The sequence below is a fragment of the Gymnoscopelus microlampas genome, assembly GCF_963454915.1.
Source record: "Gymnoscopelus microlampas genome assembly, chromosome: 16".
NCBI lineage: Eukaryota > Metazoa > Chordata > Actinopteri > Myctophiformes > Myctophidae > Gymnoscopelus > Gymnoscopelus microlampas.
The window spans coordinates 32,784,630-32,804,722 of record NC_139953.1 but is presented as its reverse complement, the minus strand read 5'-3'; the positions used below and the strand labels follow the sequence as shown (position 1 = coordinate 32,804,722).

Sequence of the window (20,093 nt, the reverse complement as noted above, 5' to 3'; positions counted from 1 at the left end):
GGCTGCCAGTCTAAACAGTCTCAGTGGTGATTGCTGTGACATCACAAAGCCCTTTGGTTTGCTGGTGCCAAATTAGGGCTGCCATGAACTCGTACAGTCACCCCCAGTCACAAACCACTCTTAAACTAATGAGCCAAATGTGTGCTAAACTAGCCCCATCTACAGTATATGAACATTTAAAAAAAATCTTTGTAATAAAACACTCAAACATCTACATCTAACATGATTAAATGGCATAATACAGTCTTGGACTCATCTTTTGCATTGCCAGCAAGATAAATTGCCATTACCTCATTCAAGTAACAAAGCTTCCAAGCCGAATTCTAACAGAAAAGCAACCACATTTTATCCACCAAACACCTGACAATCAAGTGTGGCCAGTGCCCCAATAGATACATAAATTAAATGCATAATTTAATAAAATAAAAATTATATAAATGCAGTACTAACATGGCTTTTGTTAAAAAACTTCAAAAGCTTAAAATACTTCCTCAAAGTGATATGTATTCAAATAGCTTGAAGTACCTGTATTGGTACATCAAAGACTGGACATGTGTAGCTGGTACTGACTAATAATGAGGTGCTAAATATGGGTAGAGGAGATGGGCTGATGTCCTTATTGTTTGAAGTAGCAAACCAGGCCATAGCCCATCAAAGGTCCTTTACGCACCTTTGAACTGAATCAAAAGTCATAAGCCATTAGGAGATGTAAAAAAGCCAACGAGTTGTTTATTGTAAATCTATGGAGTTTAGGTTACAGATTTGATGTTTGAACAAAAGACAAAAACCAGTACTTGCTTAAAATTGTTCTGCCTTTTCAATTTAACTGTTTGATGACTACATGTACAATCTAACAATACTTAGCTAACAGCAGTGCTGGTTAAGCAGCCAAAACATTTTGCTTGCGATCATTACCACTTTTAATTAAACCTCTCTTACAAATTAAACTAAGCAACAAAGCAAAAATATATTTACAAGGTAATGTAAAAAAACAAATTGATAAAACATACAACCCTGAACACCTCTCCTTACACCTGCCACACTGGCAAAATGTTTTCAGTTCTCTTGATTTCCAAAACAATTTATAATAAATTTGTTTTAAAAGCATTCCATTTTAAAAGTGAAGGGGACCATAAAATGCAAAAAATAAAAATAAGGGGGGGGGACCTTTTATGCAGATGAACCCATTTTGTATACACGCACACACAAAACGCTGACTGTATAAAGCTTCAAAAACACTGTATATCCATCTTATCTCCTCTCTGATGTGGAATGTTGTTCCATGTTGCTTTAGCTATCATTGTTGGTTAAGGTTTTTAATTTAACCACATAGGCCCCATTTTATACTTATATGACGGTCACATGGCGAAAATAGCTGATCAACAAACTTGCAGTGCATTGCGACACATTGTGAGATTGCGGATCAGATATTTTTTCAACAAATTGGATGATGTTTATGAGTGTTTAAGAAACTGAAGAGGAAAAAAATAAAGAAAAAACGCAGGCTGTGGAGAGGGATGTTCCGTGGCTAGCGGTGGGTCTCAGTGCGGGCCACCAGTCCAATTACACAGTAAAATCCAGTGTTCATTTAACTCTTAGAAGAATGTACAAATATATCTGTACACCTGCAGAGTTAAAATAATCCTCAGGATTTTACAGTGCACAATACATAGTCTCTCAGTAGTATCCTGGCTGATACTGCTGGCTCCATGGTTTCTGGTTCCAGAACTGCAAGGGGAAACAAACGTCAAGGTTTAGATTATGGCTGCATCTCTCGATATTCTGATGACAGTTACAGTGGACTGTCAATGTGGTATGCGATGCGTCTTAACTACTTGGCCATTGGGTCGCCCATATACAAAGATATAAACATATCTAGAGGATGTTTGAGCAATGATTTCTATCTCCCTATAAAATGTGGCTTTGGTGCATTTACAATTATGTGGTTAGACAGAATGGGATAGCGATCCGATTGCTCAACGCACTTTAATGCAAAGTGTAAACAGGGCGATGACAATATGGCAGAACAGCAGCCTGTATAATACATACATTAGCTCCTGGTGGAACCCATTTAGACCAGGAACCGCTATACGTAACAATACCTTTCATCCGGGATGAAAGGTATTGTTACCCTTTTTTTTTTGGGGTGGTTGTTGCTATGTACAGTACAGTAATGTATAAAGCAACATTTTTTTTTTCTTTCATTTTGGAAGTTTTTCAGAAAACTTAGGTCAGGATTTAGAAGGCGTTTTTAGAATCGGCCTCGGGTCTAAATGGATTAAGATATTCCACTGGAATCCTGTTATTGTTAACTGGTGTTTGGTATAACTATTGTGTTTCTAATTAATTTATCAAGAGAATGAACATGAATTCTGTAACAAATCAATGTACTGACCCCTTGCTGCCAGCTCTGGTTGAAGGCTTGAGCCTTGTCCATGCCAAAGTTGCCGTTCCTGTTTCCGTAATTGCCGCCGCCGCCACCACCACCACCACCGCTATTCCTGTTGTTGCCATAGTTGCTGTTCTTGTTGCCGCCGAAGTTGCCGCGGCTACCACCAGCACCACCCCTCTGCTGGAACTACAAAAGACATGGAATAAAATCAGAATAACTGATGTGGAACAGTCCTACATTATAATAAAACCTAAATTATAATAGTCTCAAATCTCAACTAGTTTTGCATTGGGATCATCATTTCTTGCCATGTTGTAACTCCAAAAAGGTGTGCAAGAAATAAACAATTGCGCCATCGACTATAAATGTATTATTCAAAATATGCTCCTCATTGACTTACAGTGTACGGTTTTAGCCCGCAAACAAAAATGATTCTGACAATACAGAACATCACAAACCCAGTACCGTTTGTGTTTTTTTAAATACAAATGTCAACTTACTGATTTTGCCATTTATTAGGAAGAAAACCCGGACTGGATCCGCAGATCTTCAAATGGTAAAATCAATAGGAAGTTGACATTTTTATAAAATAAATCTAAAAATAGTAACGTGATGTTCTATTATATTGTCAGAATCAGCTTTGTTTGCATTCATTTACAGGCTAAAAAGGGTCAGTGGGGGCATATTTTTTAATTATCAATTTCTAGTCAATAGAGCAATTATTTTTTATTTCTTGCACACCTTGAGTTACATCATGGCAAGGTAACTACACAACCCAAACCTCTACCAAAGCCCTAAATTGTTTTTTTACCCTTCTAATACAGTCAGAAAACACCTCACAACCAAGTGTGAGGCCTCTTGTGGGTCACTGACCCAAGAGGCAGAGAAAGGAGAAGGTATCCACACTCACCTGGTTGTAGTTGCCTCGGTTACCACCGCCGCCCCTGCTCATTTGGCCGCCGCCGCCGCCGCCACCCCCCCTGCTCATGTTCCCCCTGCTCATTGGACCACCTCGGTTCATGGATCCGCCCCTGGCTCCACCCCTTGGGCCCATGTTACCCCTCATTGGTCCACCTCTCGGGGATCCTATCAGGCTGGGCATGAGGCTTCCGCCCCTGTTGAAGTTACCGCGACTGGGAGGGAAGCCTCCTCTGAAGGCTGGAGGAGGTAGAAAGCCACGGGGAGGACGGCTGAAGCCCCCACGAGGAACGGGAGCTGTGGACAGGAGGCAGACCAGAGGAAACACAGGTTACATTCAATGCCCATGTCAGAGCTGGAATAGAGGGCTAAGAAGGCATCCCCTTACTGCACCAAGTAACCGTAAAATAATAAAATGGAGGTATAAAAGGAAATCAAATTGGGATTGAAAAAAGAAAACGTCTCTACCTCCTCTGAAGTTGCCTCTGGGTGGGAAGCCCCCGCGAACGCCTCCTCTAGGTCCTGGTCCGCCGCCACGGCTGAACTGGTTCTTGTTGCCACGACCGCCGCCTCCACGCTGGCCGCCGCCACCCCTCTTTGGGGGCATGCCGCCCTGGTTGGGCCTCTTCTCAGCAGGTAGGGCAGACTTGCTCTCCTCCTTGTAAGTCTCCAGCAGCTTGGCACCCTCCTCCTTCTGCAGCTCCACAAAGGTCACCTCACTGAAGCTGTCTCCCACATCGGGCAAAGAGAAGAAACCTGGAGAGGGGAAAAAAAAATCAGATGCAGAAATATATTTATCTTTCTCTTCTTCACCCTTTTCCTCCCAATTTAGTTTTGTCAATTTCCAAGTCCCATTATACTGTAGCCGCTTGACTCTGCTGACCCCTACTGGTTGGTTCTCGAATTATGTGTGACACCACCAGTTTGCTACTTTTCACCCCCGACAGTGAGGAGTTTTCCTGTGAAGCCATTTCCCCTAGTTCAGCTCCCCATTGAATAGGCACCCTGACCAACCTGTAGGAGTCGCTAGTGCAGTGACAGATTCAAAATAGATGCACCATGGAGGATTCAAAGCCCTATTCTCTGTGGACAGAAACATTACCCCTGTGGCACCAGAGCACCCCATATTATTTTTATTTTTTAAATGACATTAAATACATTTTAAATGAGAAATAATGACATTGTTACCTTTCATTTTAAGCAGAGCATGCTCAGGCACCTCTTTGCCATCACTTTCCGCCTTCTTCTGGGCCCTCTCCTTGTAGTCTTCATCCGAGGGGCAGATCACCACAGCCTTACGCTGGAAGCCTGCAAACAGACACATCTTCCTTTTCTGGCCTGGGGCTGACAGGTTGGTCTGGGGAATGGAGAAATTACACAATCCATCAAGGCACTTAAAAGGTAGAATACATCACCATTTGGCGATCTATCCTTTGAGTTAGATAAATGTTAGATACGAATATCTTTTGGTCTCAATTTCCATGCCACAATATTGTGCATGATGAGTAATGTGGTCTATCAATAATTGTAGTGTTTTCTAGCAGAATTGTGCATGTGTTGATATTAAACAGAATTAACCACTTGAACACTATATTGTTGTACAACAAATAGCGCCATTAGATTGTGTTGTATGTATAGAAAACTACATTAAAGAAAATCTCATTTCCGAAAACAGAAAAGAAATCAACATCAGAGTCAGAACTGAGACTTACATGATCCAGGATGTAGTTTCTCTTCTTGCGAGCAGCGATCTCGATGAACTTGCCCAGGAAGAGTGGTGCACGCTGGGAGATGCCAGCTAGCTTTGTAGTGTCCTTTGACCGGCGTTTCAAGCTGTTAATCTGAACGAAATTAAAATGTTATTAGTCGTTGAGATTGTGCCATATCCTGCCATAACAGACAAAAAAAAATAGAACAAGCATACCATCATTTTCTCCACAATGGTGTCGCTGCCCAGGATGTAGTATTTCCCAGGGTTTTGCTGGATGTGATTCTTCACCCATGTGGTCTTCCCTGAGCCTGGCAGGCCCACCATTACTATCATCTACAAGACAGGACAGATATATACATAGTATTCAGTGTGGATGCTTTTTTCCATCCCAAATATAAGGCCCATCTCATTCCTACTACAAAACTAATACATCTAGCATCCCCCGTTACCTCGCAATCAGCCTTGGTCTCAGGACCCTTGGGTCCACGGATCCTCTCGTCGACAGGAATCTGCTGCATGAAGGTGTAGCCCTCGGGCTGGGGGAAGTATGGCGTCTCCATCTGGCCAAAGTTGAACTCCACGGCACAGTTGTGGCAGGTGATGTGGGGGTAGAGGGCCTGTTCAGCCAGGGAGTCCTTGGGGATCTCGAACGCCACAGCAGGCTCTGCGCCGTTCTTAGAGAAAGACATCGCTACATTGTCGCCCTCAAAGTCCTGTGGGATGGCAAGTGAACATGTCAGGTTGGTTAATGTATTAGTACTTTGATAGGAACATTTAAATTCCACCAGGCCTTTTGGGATGACAACAAAAACTGCTGTCAGTCAAAGACAATCTAATTCTATTACCCCTTTGAATGCGAGGTTGTGGGTTGAAGCCTTTTTTATATTTATAGAATTTTATTTTGATGCATCCACACACTTGTGACTAGTTCATGTCACTTTACACCTAATGGAATGAAGGGAGACTCTTACAATGAGGCAGCAGATGACATCGTTCTCATCGTAGGTCTCTCCATAGTCCTCTGTCACACAGTTGGTCGTCTTCTTGCCCTGCCCAAAGTAGCCGTACGAGTGCTCCTCTTCGCCTATGGGGTTTAAGCATAAATTTCATTTATTAAACATAGCCCAGGTATATTACGTTATTAGTCTGTATTTATATGGATTTTGTAAAGTTATACCAGGAGGGTAGGGTGGTGTCTTAACAGTGATAGTGATGGGTGAGAAAACTCCATTAGTACAGTGCATTATTAATTGCTGCCATTTTACATGCATTTGTCATGTTGTCTACCAACCACCAGGTGGCCTTCCAGAGCCATTTTAGGGCAGACTTTAAGGTGTAACCAGGCCAATTCTTTTCCTCCCATATCTCTTTTAAAGTCTTAAAATAAACCTTATAAAAAGTACTGTTTCAGCTCCTCCGTCAGCGTTTTACAACCTGGTTTGCTTACTTTACAGCATGCAGTGCAGCTCAAAGTGCATACAGCACACTGACAGCTGTGTGTATGTGATGTCTGAACCTTGATATTCCATCACGGTAAAACTTTGGCTGCTGACGGTGTTTACAAAAGAAGCCGAGTGCATATGAAGGAATGGGACAGACACAATTTGCTGACCAGTTTCTATTTAAGTGCACTGCCAATGCAGAAATGGCAACACTGGTCATACCAGTTTTTGAGAGTTAAAAATGTTGCTTTCGGAAACCCTTCTCAATGATGTTATTGACACACAGGTTTAAAGTATACTTGACAAAACGACAGCGGCGATTAATTAAATCTTCAGGGCACTGACAGGTCTCGACTTGTTGCTACAAGGCTAAACATATTGAAAATTGTAGTTTCTATTACTGCATGGTGCCAAAGTCATAAGGAGCAAACAGAAAGTGTTTGCTCACCTTTAAAGCTAGGCAAAAAAAACCTATACATCACTGGTTCTATGCTTTAATGGTGAAGCCAACAATAGACAACAACAAGGATGTGATACTGACCGAGGAGCAGGCTGCCGCCAGTGGCCAGGGACCAGCCCACCTGGACATCATGGATCTCCATGTTCTTATGGGAGATGTGCTTTATTGGGATCTTTTCTGTAATCTGTTGACAGAGTTAAAGCAGGTTAAATCATCACGGTCACTGACAGTGAGAATCTCATAAACATGCATGCAACAGTGGCAATTTGACACACCTTTACCATTATGTCATGATTTTAAATAAGGGCTATGAAAACAGTTAACAGCATTTGCAAATTAATTACATCTAGGCATCAGCAATAACTGAATGTCACAGTAAAGAAAAATGTATCCCATCCTTTATGCAATGCATATTTTCCCAGAACACTAGAAATAAATAATGCTCACTGTAAATACTGTATTATACAGACTTTTTTTTACAGCAAGACATTTTGATGTGCAATTGGTTAAACGCAGTTGAAGATAACTAATTTAGTTAGTATGTTACAGTATGAACTCGGCAGTCAACTCCATGCTGGCACACAGAAACAATTAAATGAAACACACCAGTGTAATTGGCTTCAGCTGTGTTTACAAATCAATTGCATGTTAAAATGTCTGTGAAAGATGTCCACTACATATGAATAGTGAGGCTGTACCTTCATCTCGAAGCAGACCTTTCCCTGGGTCACCCCATATGTGGCCTTGCCTCCAGACCAGAGGTAGGCAAAGCTCTCCATGGTGAGAGACGAGGCACTGTAGCGGTCTCTTGACACCTTGAAGTGCAGGTCGCAGTTGTCTAGTGCACACACACACATACACACAAATTACACAGGCATTCTACATGTATCTTTTAGAGAGCGAGAAGAAATACAAAGTAACTAAACCAGGGCTGAGCCGAATGCCAATTTCTTTTTACAATTCGGTGAGATGTGCCCTTGTACGTACGAGCAAGCATAGCTGCTCTTTGCAAATGTCTAATCAAGATTCTAAATAATAATAAATTGTTGCAACTGTACTAAATAAAATAAATACAGTATTATGCTGTAAAAACTAGGAAGGCCACTTGCACATCAGCCAGTGATGAGGATTAATCTATGGAAGGACAAATTGATGCTTCTCAGATATAGGACGATCCAACATCTGGAGCAAACAGATGCAATATCAGTAACATATGAAGACAGTTTCAGCACATATAAACAGTGTCTCTTTCAAGTTATGCAGTCATAAATGCATAAACTCCAAACTCAATACTCATTGCCTGTGCCATCAATTAAATAATATACAGTAAACAGGCTAAAAGCTGAGAGGTTCTAATCTGAATTCAGATCAACCCAAGACTAACAACTTTAAATCATCAAGTTACAATAAATAGGGTCTTGATAATGTACGGATTTGAGTTTTAAAACTTTTAACTTAATTAAATAAAAAGTGTCAAAAACATTTTAATTACATTTACATGGCTGTATTTATGTATTATATTCAAAAGGACTCACAGGTATCCAGGACGACTTTTGTGTCGTCAAACTCCTCATCCTCTTCCTCAAGTGGCGGTACAGGAGACTTGAAGGATGCCCTGAAAATAAGAGATCATAACCAGTAAGACAATTTGGACGTCAGAGGGTTAAGGCACTAGCATCGAGCTTGTGTAGATGACTTGGGTACCACCTGCGGAAAACCATGAGGGAGAGAATGAAAGAAAAAGGAAGGGGATGGGGAAATACTGTAGAACAAAATAAAAGTAAATCCAACAGGCATGAGCCTCCAAGTATTATTTGTATAATCAGCACTGGCAGACAGCACTTACCTTGCATTGTCCAGCGAAATCTAAAACTCAAAGAGAGACACAGAAAATACCTACACCAACCCACAGGGTAGGAGGCTACAAGCTGGTTACAGATTTGTTTTAAATTAAGTTCAAAGCAGGTCTCTGATCAGTGTTATGGGTTTGAGACTCCTGCTGAGTCAGTCAGTCATATGTAGTAGGAGTGATGTAGATATTTATATCTGTCTTCGTGTGTGGAATTCTCACTGAAAGGTCATGACCAATTCCAAAAGTGCCCCATGAAACTACAGAAGCACCACAAGCAGGTTTAATGCTTCAAGGGATGCAACTGGCCATGAAATTAAGCAGTTCATAGGCAATAGGAGTAAACAACCATTTTGAGCTCAAATTGAATGCTGCAGCCACTTACCAACTCTGCAGTGGTCAGGTATCTGATGACAAAATTCTCTGTAAAGAGATCATTTACTTACTATAGGTGAAAATCATGTTAAGAAATTAATGTAATCTGCTGTAATAATACAGATGGAAAAATTATGAAATATAGCCTGTGATAGACTAAAGCGGGCGTGGAATCCTTTTCCATCATGTGTTGCAGACTAAACTGTCTCACTGAGTGTTTGGTCATGTGTCCTCAGACAGCCCTGGGCTGCTGTGGAGAGATTTATGACGACTTGGGAGAGGGGCCATGTTCTGTCATACTGAGGAGGAGCATATGGTCGATGCAGACCAGCCAGCCAGGCAGGCCCCACTGAAAAGTTTGAGGCCTATGACTACACAGATTTGCAAAATGCAGGAAAGTTGTCACAGATAAAAGGAGGGGGGGAATCCAGGCTAATGGCCAAACACTGCAGTGATGGAAAGAATGTGGGAAATAAAAAAATAACAAAATGCTAACAGGAAAAATAATGGGGACAAAAATAGACTTCTGGAGTTGTAGATCGAGTCTTCTTCCTACGGATCCCTCCCCGCACTGAGTCAAAGAGCAAACAAAACAAAACATTGACCAACTAGCTATACACACACGCGCAATCACACACACACACCATGCATGTCACCTGTGCAGAGAAAGGAACCTAAAACACGTATTCACACGTTTACATACATTTAAAAAATGCACACATGATACATGAGACGGAAACAGCGTTGACATCATACAACCAGTACAAAATTAAAAAAAATAACTAACTACAGTGCGAGGTCAAACAATGCACGGTCGACAGCGAGCTCTTCCTTGGACGTTCCAGAACACGTGGTGATTCTTTGCTAGATACTTGTGTGCTACTCTGCTGCAGTGGATCTTTCCTTCCCGCCCCCTCCTCTGTACTTCCCCCTCCCTCCCTCCAAAGTTCACATCTGCTACTTTCCTTCTGGGCTCACTTGAGCAGCCTTGGTTCACCTGGAGCACACAATGGGCTTTCCAAAACAATAGGTGGCATGAGGAACAGATGTAAGAAGAATGTACTTAATTAAATAGGCTTCTTTTACAGAATGCAGTCCGTTACAGACAGAGTGAGTGGGCACTGCAAAGAGGTAAAAATGGTAAGGCTCTTTAAAGAAGTTAGGGATGACCCTCAGAAACAAGTGTGGAAATAAGGTCATTAATAAAAAAAAATGGTATGGTTATTCTTGAAAATGAGGGTTTTTGTTTTTTTAACTAGTTAAGTTGCATTGGCACTTAAAGCCAATACAGTTGCAACAAAGCTATGATGACGCTTCAGGGATACTGAAGGCCATTTTTCTTGCTCTGTCCCATCCTTACCAGCTGTATTTGTTCTCTTCAATAAATTCAAAGTAGCCCCTTCCATGTTCTTCCCGGCGCCTCTTAACACCCTTCTTATTCTTCTGCTCAGCATTCGTGCCTTTGTCCGCATCCCCTTTGGAAATAAAACAAAGATATAGATTGAGGTGCTCCTTTTTTGGAGAGAGAGAAAGAGAGGTCGGACTGGCAGTGGGGAGTCTGTCCCACAAAGCCCGTTCCATTAGTTACAATCCGTCGACCATTAGTATTACTGTTTTTATATCACTTAAGAGGTAACACCTCATAGTTACAATGGATAATAAGACATTCAAAGTCCATGATAGCAATTTTTAATGACCAGGGTAGTAGTTACAATGTAAGCTGGTCCAGCTGAACAATATGACAACAGTGCTTACTCTTTACTGGGATGGGGAAACAATCACTGCAAAAATAAAGACAGGGGACATCAACCCTGAAATAAACTAGGGTGTTAAATAGAGAACTTTCAATGAGACTTGGGATGTGGGTTGTTTTCTAGGGGGAAGTAAAGCTATCTTGTTGTTTGGACAAATGCATCATGCAAGGAAGATGGAAACGCTGACCTACTTTGACCCCCTTCCCCCCCAACCAACCCCAGTTTGACTGTGACCGACATTTGCTAACGATTTGTACCCATGTTTTCCCCAAAATCCTCAATATTCTGCCTTTACTCGGGTAAAACAAACTGAACTTTGGCTACAGACAGACCAGGATCGAACTAGCAGACAAGCATCAGCAGCTCCCTCGCCTCGTCGTGTCTCAACGTCTTCTGAATGTAGCGGAGTCTAGCTAGCGGCTAGCTGCTAAGCTAACTCTGCACCACAGACACAAAGGAAATGTAGCTTGCCAGCTAACACCAAACCCCTTTGGCGTTAGCTAGCAGGCCAACCAGCTAAAAACAACCGAAACTGAAAATAAGGGGAGCTATGCTAGTTAGCCCCCTCAAGCTCGTTACCTGAATGGCATTATTAGTTAACGCATCTCTCTCTCTATATATATATATACAGATTGGGGCAAACGAACTATCAATACTATTCTAGTTTATAGGCTATCGATATGGTTGGGCCTACGCATCCATTCATCCGCACGAGCGACTCTTTCACTCAATAAAATATGTTATTTATTTATTTACTGAAGGAAAAAACACTTTTAGTTGAGCCACACGGTCATGCGGATGAGTGTAATATAGCCATTAGCCTTAAGGTCTATGCTCCGTGTCACTCGCCCCTCAAAAGAACAGATATACAAACCCAACAATACGGCGCATCGCGACGCATTGTTACCTTGTATATCTGCTTTTTTTTAATGGCCAGCTACACCCCTGGCGCGATTAGCATTAGCTAGCCTATCTATCTCTAGGAGGTCACACTAGCTGGCTCAAACATGGACGCTGCTCCATTGTAAAGAAATGACTTCCATCATTCCCCACCCGGCCTCCTCCTCCTAGCAGCGGCCAACAAAACACACCCGAACCCGGAGCCATCATCCAGCAGCTTTGTTGACTCACCCTCCTCTCCAGCCTGGTCCTCACCGTCACCGTCCTCTGCGTCAATTTTCTCCATGTCGTCCACGTCCTCCTCGTCCTCCTTCAGGATGGGATCCATCTCCTCCTCCTCCTCGTCGTCCTCTTCTCCCTCACCCACCATCTCCGCGTCCTGCTGCTGCACCACGCCGGTAGCTGCAGCAACAGCATCCCCGCCACCTCCTCCATTTTCCCCTTCTCCTCCCTCCACCAGCTCCGACTCCTCTTCCTCCTCCTCGTTGGCCTCCATGCTCTCTTCGACCGGGCCTTCGTCTTCATCTTCGCCCTCGTCGTCCTCCTCCTCCTCCTCTTCTTCCTCCGCCATCATGCCCTCCTGGTCGGCGGCGTCCTCATCGTCGTCCCCCAGCGCGGCCTGGTCCACAGGAGAGTCCCCGGACCCGGCCAGGGCCTCCTGGTCCAGCGCGGCCTGCAGGCGGTCCATGAGCTCGGCCTTCAGACCCTTGTCGGACAACTCACGCTTCTTCAGCTCGTCCTTTAGCTCGTTCACTTTCAGCTTCTTCACGTTGATGGAACTCATGATGTCGAATGTGTTTTTGCTGTTGTTGTTGCACTCGGTAAGAATATATTGCAGTTTAAAAAAAAGAGTCACAAAATAGACGATAAATAAATAAGACGGCGACTGGTGTGAGCGGATGTAATTCAAACTGCGCCAAATGGCACCTTGGACGCTGAGCCTTTTTCTACCGGCAGAAGGAGAGGAGGAACTGGGCGGGGCTTACCGTAATGATGCGGAGGGGAGCGCAGTGGGGGTTTTGAATGCCCCGGCGCTCTTCAATATCTGATTACCACTACTTGTGAGCTTGTAAATCTGCATTTTTTATTTTTAGAAAACGTGTCCAAATTAGTGACGCCAGACTTAAAACGTTTAAAGCTGTTTTGGTATTTTTATTTTCAAACAGATTTCTCAATAATTTATCTTACCCTTTATCCTGGAACTGGATGCTCTATTTAAATCACTCTGTTTATTAAACAAAACAAAAAGGAAGAGCTATTGAAAGAACTTCAACTTTCCCTGTACATGTTACATTTATGTCATCTTTTTTTGTGTGCTGCTATTGTTTACCTGAATCTTTATATAGGGTTAGGGTTAGGCATATATTATACTTTATTTTTTAAATAAAAGGAACTGTAAACTGTATTTGCTTTATTTTGGGACTGTAATTTGTTGTTGGTAATGTTGGAAATATTGGAGCAATCTACCAATCTTATGCTAACATAGTTACAAATTTACTTGAGTGAAGTACACAAGTGTTGGCATCAAAATGTACTTAAAATATCAGTACTCATTATCCACTGCGGTCACGCTGGCCGCTCTTCAGACATTATCCCATTTCACAAGTTTTCAGAAGTGTAAAATGTATAGAAATATTTTGAAAATAGCAGATCTATAAACTCACATAGTGCGTCACATTGTGAGCATAACATAGTTAGCATAAGCATTATGATGCATAACCCCTAATCATTTCTACTTTCGCTTTTAATCGCAGTTTACTGCCACCCTGTGGATAAATGTGGATACATGCACAGTTTAATTCAATCAGTGAAGTAGACTAGAGCGCTCCCTCCTCTCCTCTCCACAATGTGCGCTCATCCAGACCACGGCTGGTCTGGTGACAGAGTGACACACTTCTTCTCATGTGTCTGTTACTACCTGTGTGGGCACTGGGCAGACAGTGGATTATGTGCTTTAGGCGAGGCGGACTTTAACTACATTTAATAAAAGTGGACCTTAGTTTAGACTCCCTACATTAAACAGATTAGGCTACACACTACCATGGATTCTCTCACTCGGAATGGGATCAAATATTCTACCACCGAGAGAGACAAATATTGGGTAAGTCACACTTTGTTTAACATTTGATTAAAGCTCAAGCTATAGCCAGCTTTATAAAAAAAAAAACATTGTTGATTTATTAGAAGAATAAACATTGGGTGTGGTTTATAACAGTTGTTCACGTCACTTGATTTCTTATTTCCCGCTGTCATATTATACCCCACTGGCTTCCTTCTTTATAGAATATCGTTTGCATATTCCTCAGAGCGCAGTAGTGCCACATTATTGCAAACCCACCGCCGGGCTTTGTTTGGAGGATCAAGGTCCCTCGGAGCGCCCCTCTCCTGATGGTGCCGGGACCCTGTGCCGGATAAACAGTGTCCCATCATCTAAGATTCCCAAGGTCCAATGGGCTGAATCTGTGGATGACCAGCTCAGTAATATCATGGACACCGCACCTGATATGTCGGAGAATAAAGGGTTTTGGTGGTCTGACTCTGACAGAAAAGTTCCAACCTGCTGTGAGAGATGCTCTGCCACTCTGGTTGCCCTGAAGAAGCAAGCACTCAGCCTGGCCATTCACCATCACTTCTCCTCTAAGGTAAGATCTTAGGATTGCTATACCAGTGGTGGAAAAAGTACTCACATTTTATTACTTAAATACAAAATACTGTATGTAGAAATACTATAAGTAAGAGAAAAAATTACAGAGTAAAAAGTACCAGAAATTACTCATTATGCAGAATATCCCATTTCATTTTTAAAAATAGCAGATCTACAAGCTCACAATGCGTCGCCATGTGATGCATTGTGAGCTTGTAGATCGGCTACTTTCAAATAGCCGAAATGTACATAGGGCTGAAGTGGTTACTGTATGTTTTGTCATAATAATCAGAATCTACAAAGTAACTATAACTAAAGTTTTCAAATAATTGTAGTGGAGTAGAAGTAATTAGTAAAAGTACTGAAAATTGAAAATACTCCAGTAAAGTAAAAAATACCTCAAAATTGTACTAGTAAAGTACTTGAGTAAATGTACTTAGTTACTTTACACCACTGATTGCTACTCAATCAAAAAGTGTTGACATGACAGCGCAAAAAAAACGTTGCAGCAAATTATAATAGGTTGCTGCTCATTTATAGGCAAAAAAAAAGAATGGGAAAAAAGGTCAGAAAGCCTCCCATAGGCTAACTTAAAAAACAAACAAAAAACAAACATTGACCTATTTTAATTTATCCACAGTTATTCGCCAAAGGGAGTGGGGGGAAATAATACAATGGTAATGTATTAGTGAACAATGCCAAAACGTTTTGAATACAGGCTATAGGCCCTCAAACCCAATATTGTATTCTATATGGATGTTTGTTGAAAATGTGTATATTGATGCTCATATGAAGGGAGGGGGGGGTGCCGGTCTATACTTCCCAGCATCCTTCATCTGTCACCACGATCATCCATCAAATCAGCGAAGTAAACCACTGCCATTCCTGTGTGAGTGGTTTCAAATGGGCATGAATATTTCATCAAGGCATCCCTAGTGTGTCTGTCCTCTCCACAGGGGCAGAGAGATAGACAATATTTATTTTTGTCCCATTGATGGGGGATAGGCTACATACAGCGGGAATAGTGTTTTTTTTTTAGAGTGACCTCAAGCCACTAAGGCGGTATATGCCATGAGGACTGAGAAGAGGCCATACTGTATCTTATAACCACAGATGTAGGCTATACCCATTTGCTAGAAATCTGATAAGCTTGCTTGCTTGCTACTTGCTGGTTTATTGATCTGGGCAGTGTTTCTCAAAAGCATGCAGTAGCTCTGTAATCACATCTATGAATTTACAGGATTAAGACGATACACTATATAGGCCTGGCACATTTGATTCGTTTTTTTTTTATTTTAATATATAGACTACACTTCCTGAAATGTGTAATGTAATTTAATATCTATTTTTTTTGTTATTTTGTCATTCATATAGGCTATATTCAAATGACACATTATCCATTCAAATGTAACATTATTCATTTTATTTCTTCTTTTTTCTATTTTCATTCCTTGAGCTGGAAGGCAAGATAGCCTACCTAAACTTAAACTTTCTTTCTTTGCATTTATGCTTTGTCATAATGCAGTGGAGGTAAGAGGGTAGTGGGCGGTGAAACAAATGTCACATTAGTATGTTTTTGTTAACTCACTGGAGAATGTCCTCCAAAATATAATATTCTTTTATGATTTGGTCAGTGACAGCCGGCTCAGATTTACATACAGGACTCTAGAAAGTGCTCCCTCTAGGCGGGGAATGTGGATGATTGGGCACACCGGCACAGACTGCTTGCACAGTGGATGTAGGGCTGGAAGGAGGGGAGGGGATGAAGAGATGGATGAGGATAGATGGAGGGATGGATAGAAATGGTAGGGATGAAGTGGACGCATGGACGAACAGGGACAGGTGAGAATAGAGAAATCCACGGATGGAGAGGAAATGGGAAATATAGAACAGGGTTGAGGAGAAGGGATGATGGTGTGGAGAAGATGGAGGGATTGATGGAAAACAGGGAATTAACCACTTTTAACCTGGCGTGTCATAATGATGTTTTTCCCCCTGAAAATAGCAGACGCGCCACAACGTGCCGATCGGTTATTTTCACCACACAGCAGTGTTGTACGATGAAGTATAATCAGACGTAAGTGGTAAATTGATTGAGAGAGTGAGTGAGTAGTGTACTAGTTGATTGGTGTCAGGGGAAGAGATGCGACACTGTCATAATTTTGTAAATTTGCAGACACTCTTAAGTAAGGGATATGAGCCCAAGTCAACAAATGATAAGGTCAATGGTCAAGTGCATGGTCTTCAGGCCTTCAAATGTAGTTCATAGACAACCTCCTGTCCACCTCTCTCATTGACTGTTGCAGTGAACCATATGATTGACTAACTGGATATTATAGTCTGACTTGGCTATTATTCCCAATTGCCTCCAAAATAAAAAAAATAGATTAAGTGCTGCAAAGTAACTAGGATACCAGGTAAATATAGCACCTCTCTAAAGAACATGTCATCTAAATAACATTCTTTGCATTTGTGGACAAGCAAACACTATAGCCTTTGTTATCAAAACATACATAACAAGTACTTTCAACCTGGCATTCTTATTTTAGGCATGTTATTATTGGCGAAACGATGCTATGTGTTGTGAGATTGTAATTTGACTGTTTTCACTGCGTGACACCATAGTATGATGAAATATAGAATAGTGCTTATTAAGTGGTTTAGGGCAGGCCATTCAAAGGACACAAGGCATTAGCTCCTTTGTTGTGCTCAGAAGTGTAGTAAGTTAACTATTTATTCAAACTCCAAAGTGTTGGTGGACCATGCATGATTCTGTTTAGAATTGTTGAGCAACACTTGCTGAATTATAGATTTGCCTTTATCAACTGGGACTTACAAAAGTACAATGTCTGCAGTGACTCTGCAGTGTTGGAAGGAGGTCATTCCACACTGTGGGAGTGTCAAGAGCAGTGGTGTGTTCTACCGTGTTACGCTATATACGTAGTATGACGTGCAGATTCTTTTGAGAAAAAGCATAGCCCTGTACTAACCATTTCATCCATTGACCACGCGCAAGTGTAACCACGACTACGCGCATGTCGAGCATATCGTATGCCCTCCGAAATGACCTAGAACACACCACTGGTCAAGAGTTGAGGCTGACTAGAGCGGTGGCCAGAATAATCAGTTCTGTGCACAGTCACAGAACTGACAATCACAAACGCCAGACAGTCAATCAGTTCTGTGCAAATGTCACAGAACATCTGCTAGACAGACAATCAGTTCTGTGCAAATGTGGTCATGAGACTCTGAGAATATTTGCAAAAAATCTTCCTGATGGCGTCACTGGCGTGTGTAACATAGTTGTAGCCATTATCTGTATTACCTGCTGCTCTTCACCTGCACAGCAAAAACAGTCGGAATGCGACGCATTGTGAGCTTGTAGATCAGCTACTTTCTGTGGTGAAAGTGCCAAACTTGCCTCCCTCGGCTGCTACTGCTGCAGTGGCCTTCAGCAAGACACCATGTTCAGGAGAATGTGGCTGCATGGTAGGAAGCCCAAGGTGTGAACATGTGTAGCTATGAACATAAAGCAATGCTAAAATAGATTTTGCATATACCCAGGAAACCCACCATGAGCAGAGGTTGAAAAGAGGCATGTGTGGGGAGGTATTATATGTGATGAGATGTTTCCAAGAATTTATTTCTAAAATCCATGGTTGTCAAAGGTGATACACGGCCATAATATTTTTGTTTTATCACCACGTTGCCTCAATATTTAGACTTGCGCTATATGTATGAGTGATTACCCATGACTACTCTAACTCCCAACACTTGGCTACCAGGACCGTTTTCCATTTAGTAAATGCAAAGTGTGCATAATTTATGACCCCTTACTGTCAAATTCCATAGGACTCGAGTGCTGTGTCTACGTTTCTCAACGACAACCTCAGGGTCCACAGCAGTCGGTCTACGGGGGACCCCAGGGAACGGGACGGGGACCAGGGTACGTGTGGCTCCTGTGGCGCCCATCAGAGCCAGCTGAAACGGGAGGCCATCCACGTGGCACTGACGAGGGAGCATGCCAAGTGGGCCAGTCAGTCACCCATCAAGACTCCCTCTGGGTCCAACCACACCACCGCCACCACTGGGACGCTGCAGAAATTAAATGAAACAAATGCTCTGAGAGAGGCTACTGCCACGATGGCTGCACTGGTGAACTCTCAACCACGCAGTCAGACCTGCAGTCCCAACAGTCCACGAAGCCCTAGGACTCCTCAAAGGACACCCCAGACCCCCAGAAGACGGGGACCTAAGCTCCCCAACCCTGATATGGGCCGCTGGGTGGAGGAGCAGCAGCAGCTGGTCGCATCTGCATCTAAATCTCAGTCATTGACCAGCAGTAATGGTGTCCACCCCATCTACGCCTATCATCAGGTAGAGCTAAAAGCCTCCTCTTGGCACTAGATCACACATAACAACACCCCCCTTTCCCAGTGTACATCCCCGTTTTAATGAGCTATCGGGGTAAAGTACGTCTTTACGGGTACGCGTGTCAGCGAGGCAATGATTCATAGTGGTCCGGTCAGACCGTATTTAGGTCCTACGTCCTAGAATGGTCGTTTAAAAGTGCTATCGCTAATGGAAGGGAATTGGGTCATGATTTATCCCTGTCATAAAAGCTAGCCAGTCAAAAAGCATTTGTGATCGATAGGGGGGGATGGGGCTTCATATTTAACAGGACAGCTTGTGAAATATGCATTAACGGTGCTGGAAAGCAGAATCCAAATTCAGACCACCCTCCCTATAACACACACCCCATGCCCAAACCCAACCAAGTCATCGAGAGAGAGAGAGAGAGAGAGAGAGAGAGAGAGAGAGAGAGAGAGAGAGAGAGAGAGAGAGAGAGAGAGAGAGAGAGAGAGAGAGAGAGATGGATACACACACAGAGAGAGAGAGAGAGGAAGAGAGGGGAGAGGAGCAAGGGTGAGGATGGGAGTGGAGGGAGTAGAGGGGGACACGGGGGGGGGTCTTAGGGCAGTTAGTCCCATGAGGTTGAGTGAGCGACCGAGTGAGAGAGAGAGGAGAGAGAGAGAGAGAGAGAGAGAGAGAGAGAGAGAGAGAGAGAAAGAAAAAGAGAAGACAAGACAGGTTCTGTCTGAACATACTGTATGATGGGATGTGGCGGTTAGCTCAACTCTCCACATTCCCACTCTTGATCTCCCTCGCAGACTGCCCCTTAGGTCTCTTCTATGGCACTAATTGGCATTTTCATGGATGGATGTTTTCTTTGGCGGCAGGACGAACAGAGCTGACAGCGTTATCTTGCTCTACAAAAGGGGCAGATGAGATGTGGAGTTCAGAAGGGGCGGGGCCCTTAGGGACCAAGATGCTGGCTGTCTCTTTGGCTCGCGGCGAGCCTTGGTGACTTCATTGTGAGCAGCGGTAGATACAGGCGGAATAGGTCATGAGCAATCCTTGTGCGTCTATGTCGTTCATAGACGCACAAAATCTAAAAAGTTGCTTAAAATTTAACATTTTCACACAGACACGTCGTACGCACACACTCACAAACACACTCTCTGGGCTCAACACCGTTTGAAAGTATCTCAGACTTAAAAAGTTGATGGACTGTGGCATGCACAATCGTGTGTGTGTGTGTGTGTGTGTGTGTGTGTGTGTGTGTGTGTGTGTGTGTGTGTGTGTGT

The 20,093-nt window shown here is 42.8% G+C and overlaps 2 protein-coding genes across 2 annotated transcripts in view; one reads left to right on the top strand and one right to left on the bottom strand.

The window, feature by feature from the left end:
• Positions 1–703: 703 nt before the first annotated feature.
• On the bottom strand, positions 704–12,740 carry hnrnpub (heterogeneous nuclear ribonucleoprotein Ub). Its single transcript, XM_084083082.1, has 14 exons — positions 12,033–12,740; positions 10,508–10,622; positions 8,459–8,538; positions 7,622–7,761; positions 7,005–7,107; positions 5,993–6,105; positions 5,471–5,734; positions 5,235–5,354; positions 5,023–5,151; positions 4,499–4,667; positions 3,779–4,066; positions 3,303–3,607; positions 2,396–2,578; positions 704–1,728 (listed from the first exon to the last, which is right to left on the bottom strand). The coding sequence occupies exons 1-14, from the start codon at positions 12,583–12,585 to the stop codon at positions 1,678–1,680; spliced, it is 2,613 nt and encodes an 870-aa protein (XP_083939208.1). The 5' UTR covers positions 12,586–12,740; the 3' UTR covers positions 704–1,677.
• A 1,547-nt stretch (positions 12,741–14,287) lies between these two features.
• The window catches only part of kif26bb (kinesin family member 26Bb), a gene marked incomplete at both ends in the record, with an annotated part of 30,938 nt that continues 25,132 nt past the window's right edge, over positions 14,288–20,093 (top strand). The window contains 2 exons of the mRNA XM_084082170.1: positions 14,288–14,443; positions 18,298–18,822. Coding sequence (XP_083938296.1) covers positions 14,288–14,443; positions 18,298–18,822 — 681 coding nt within the window. The remainder of the gene's footprint in view (positions 14,444–18,297; positions 18,823–20,093) is intronic.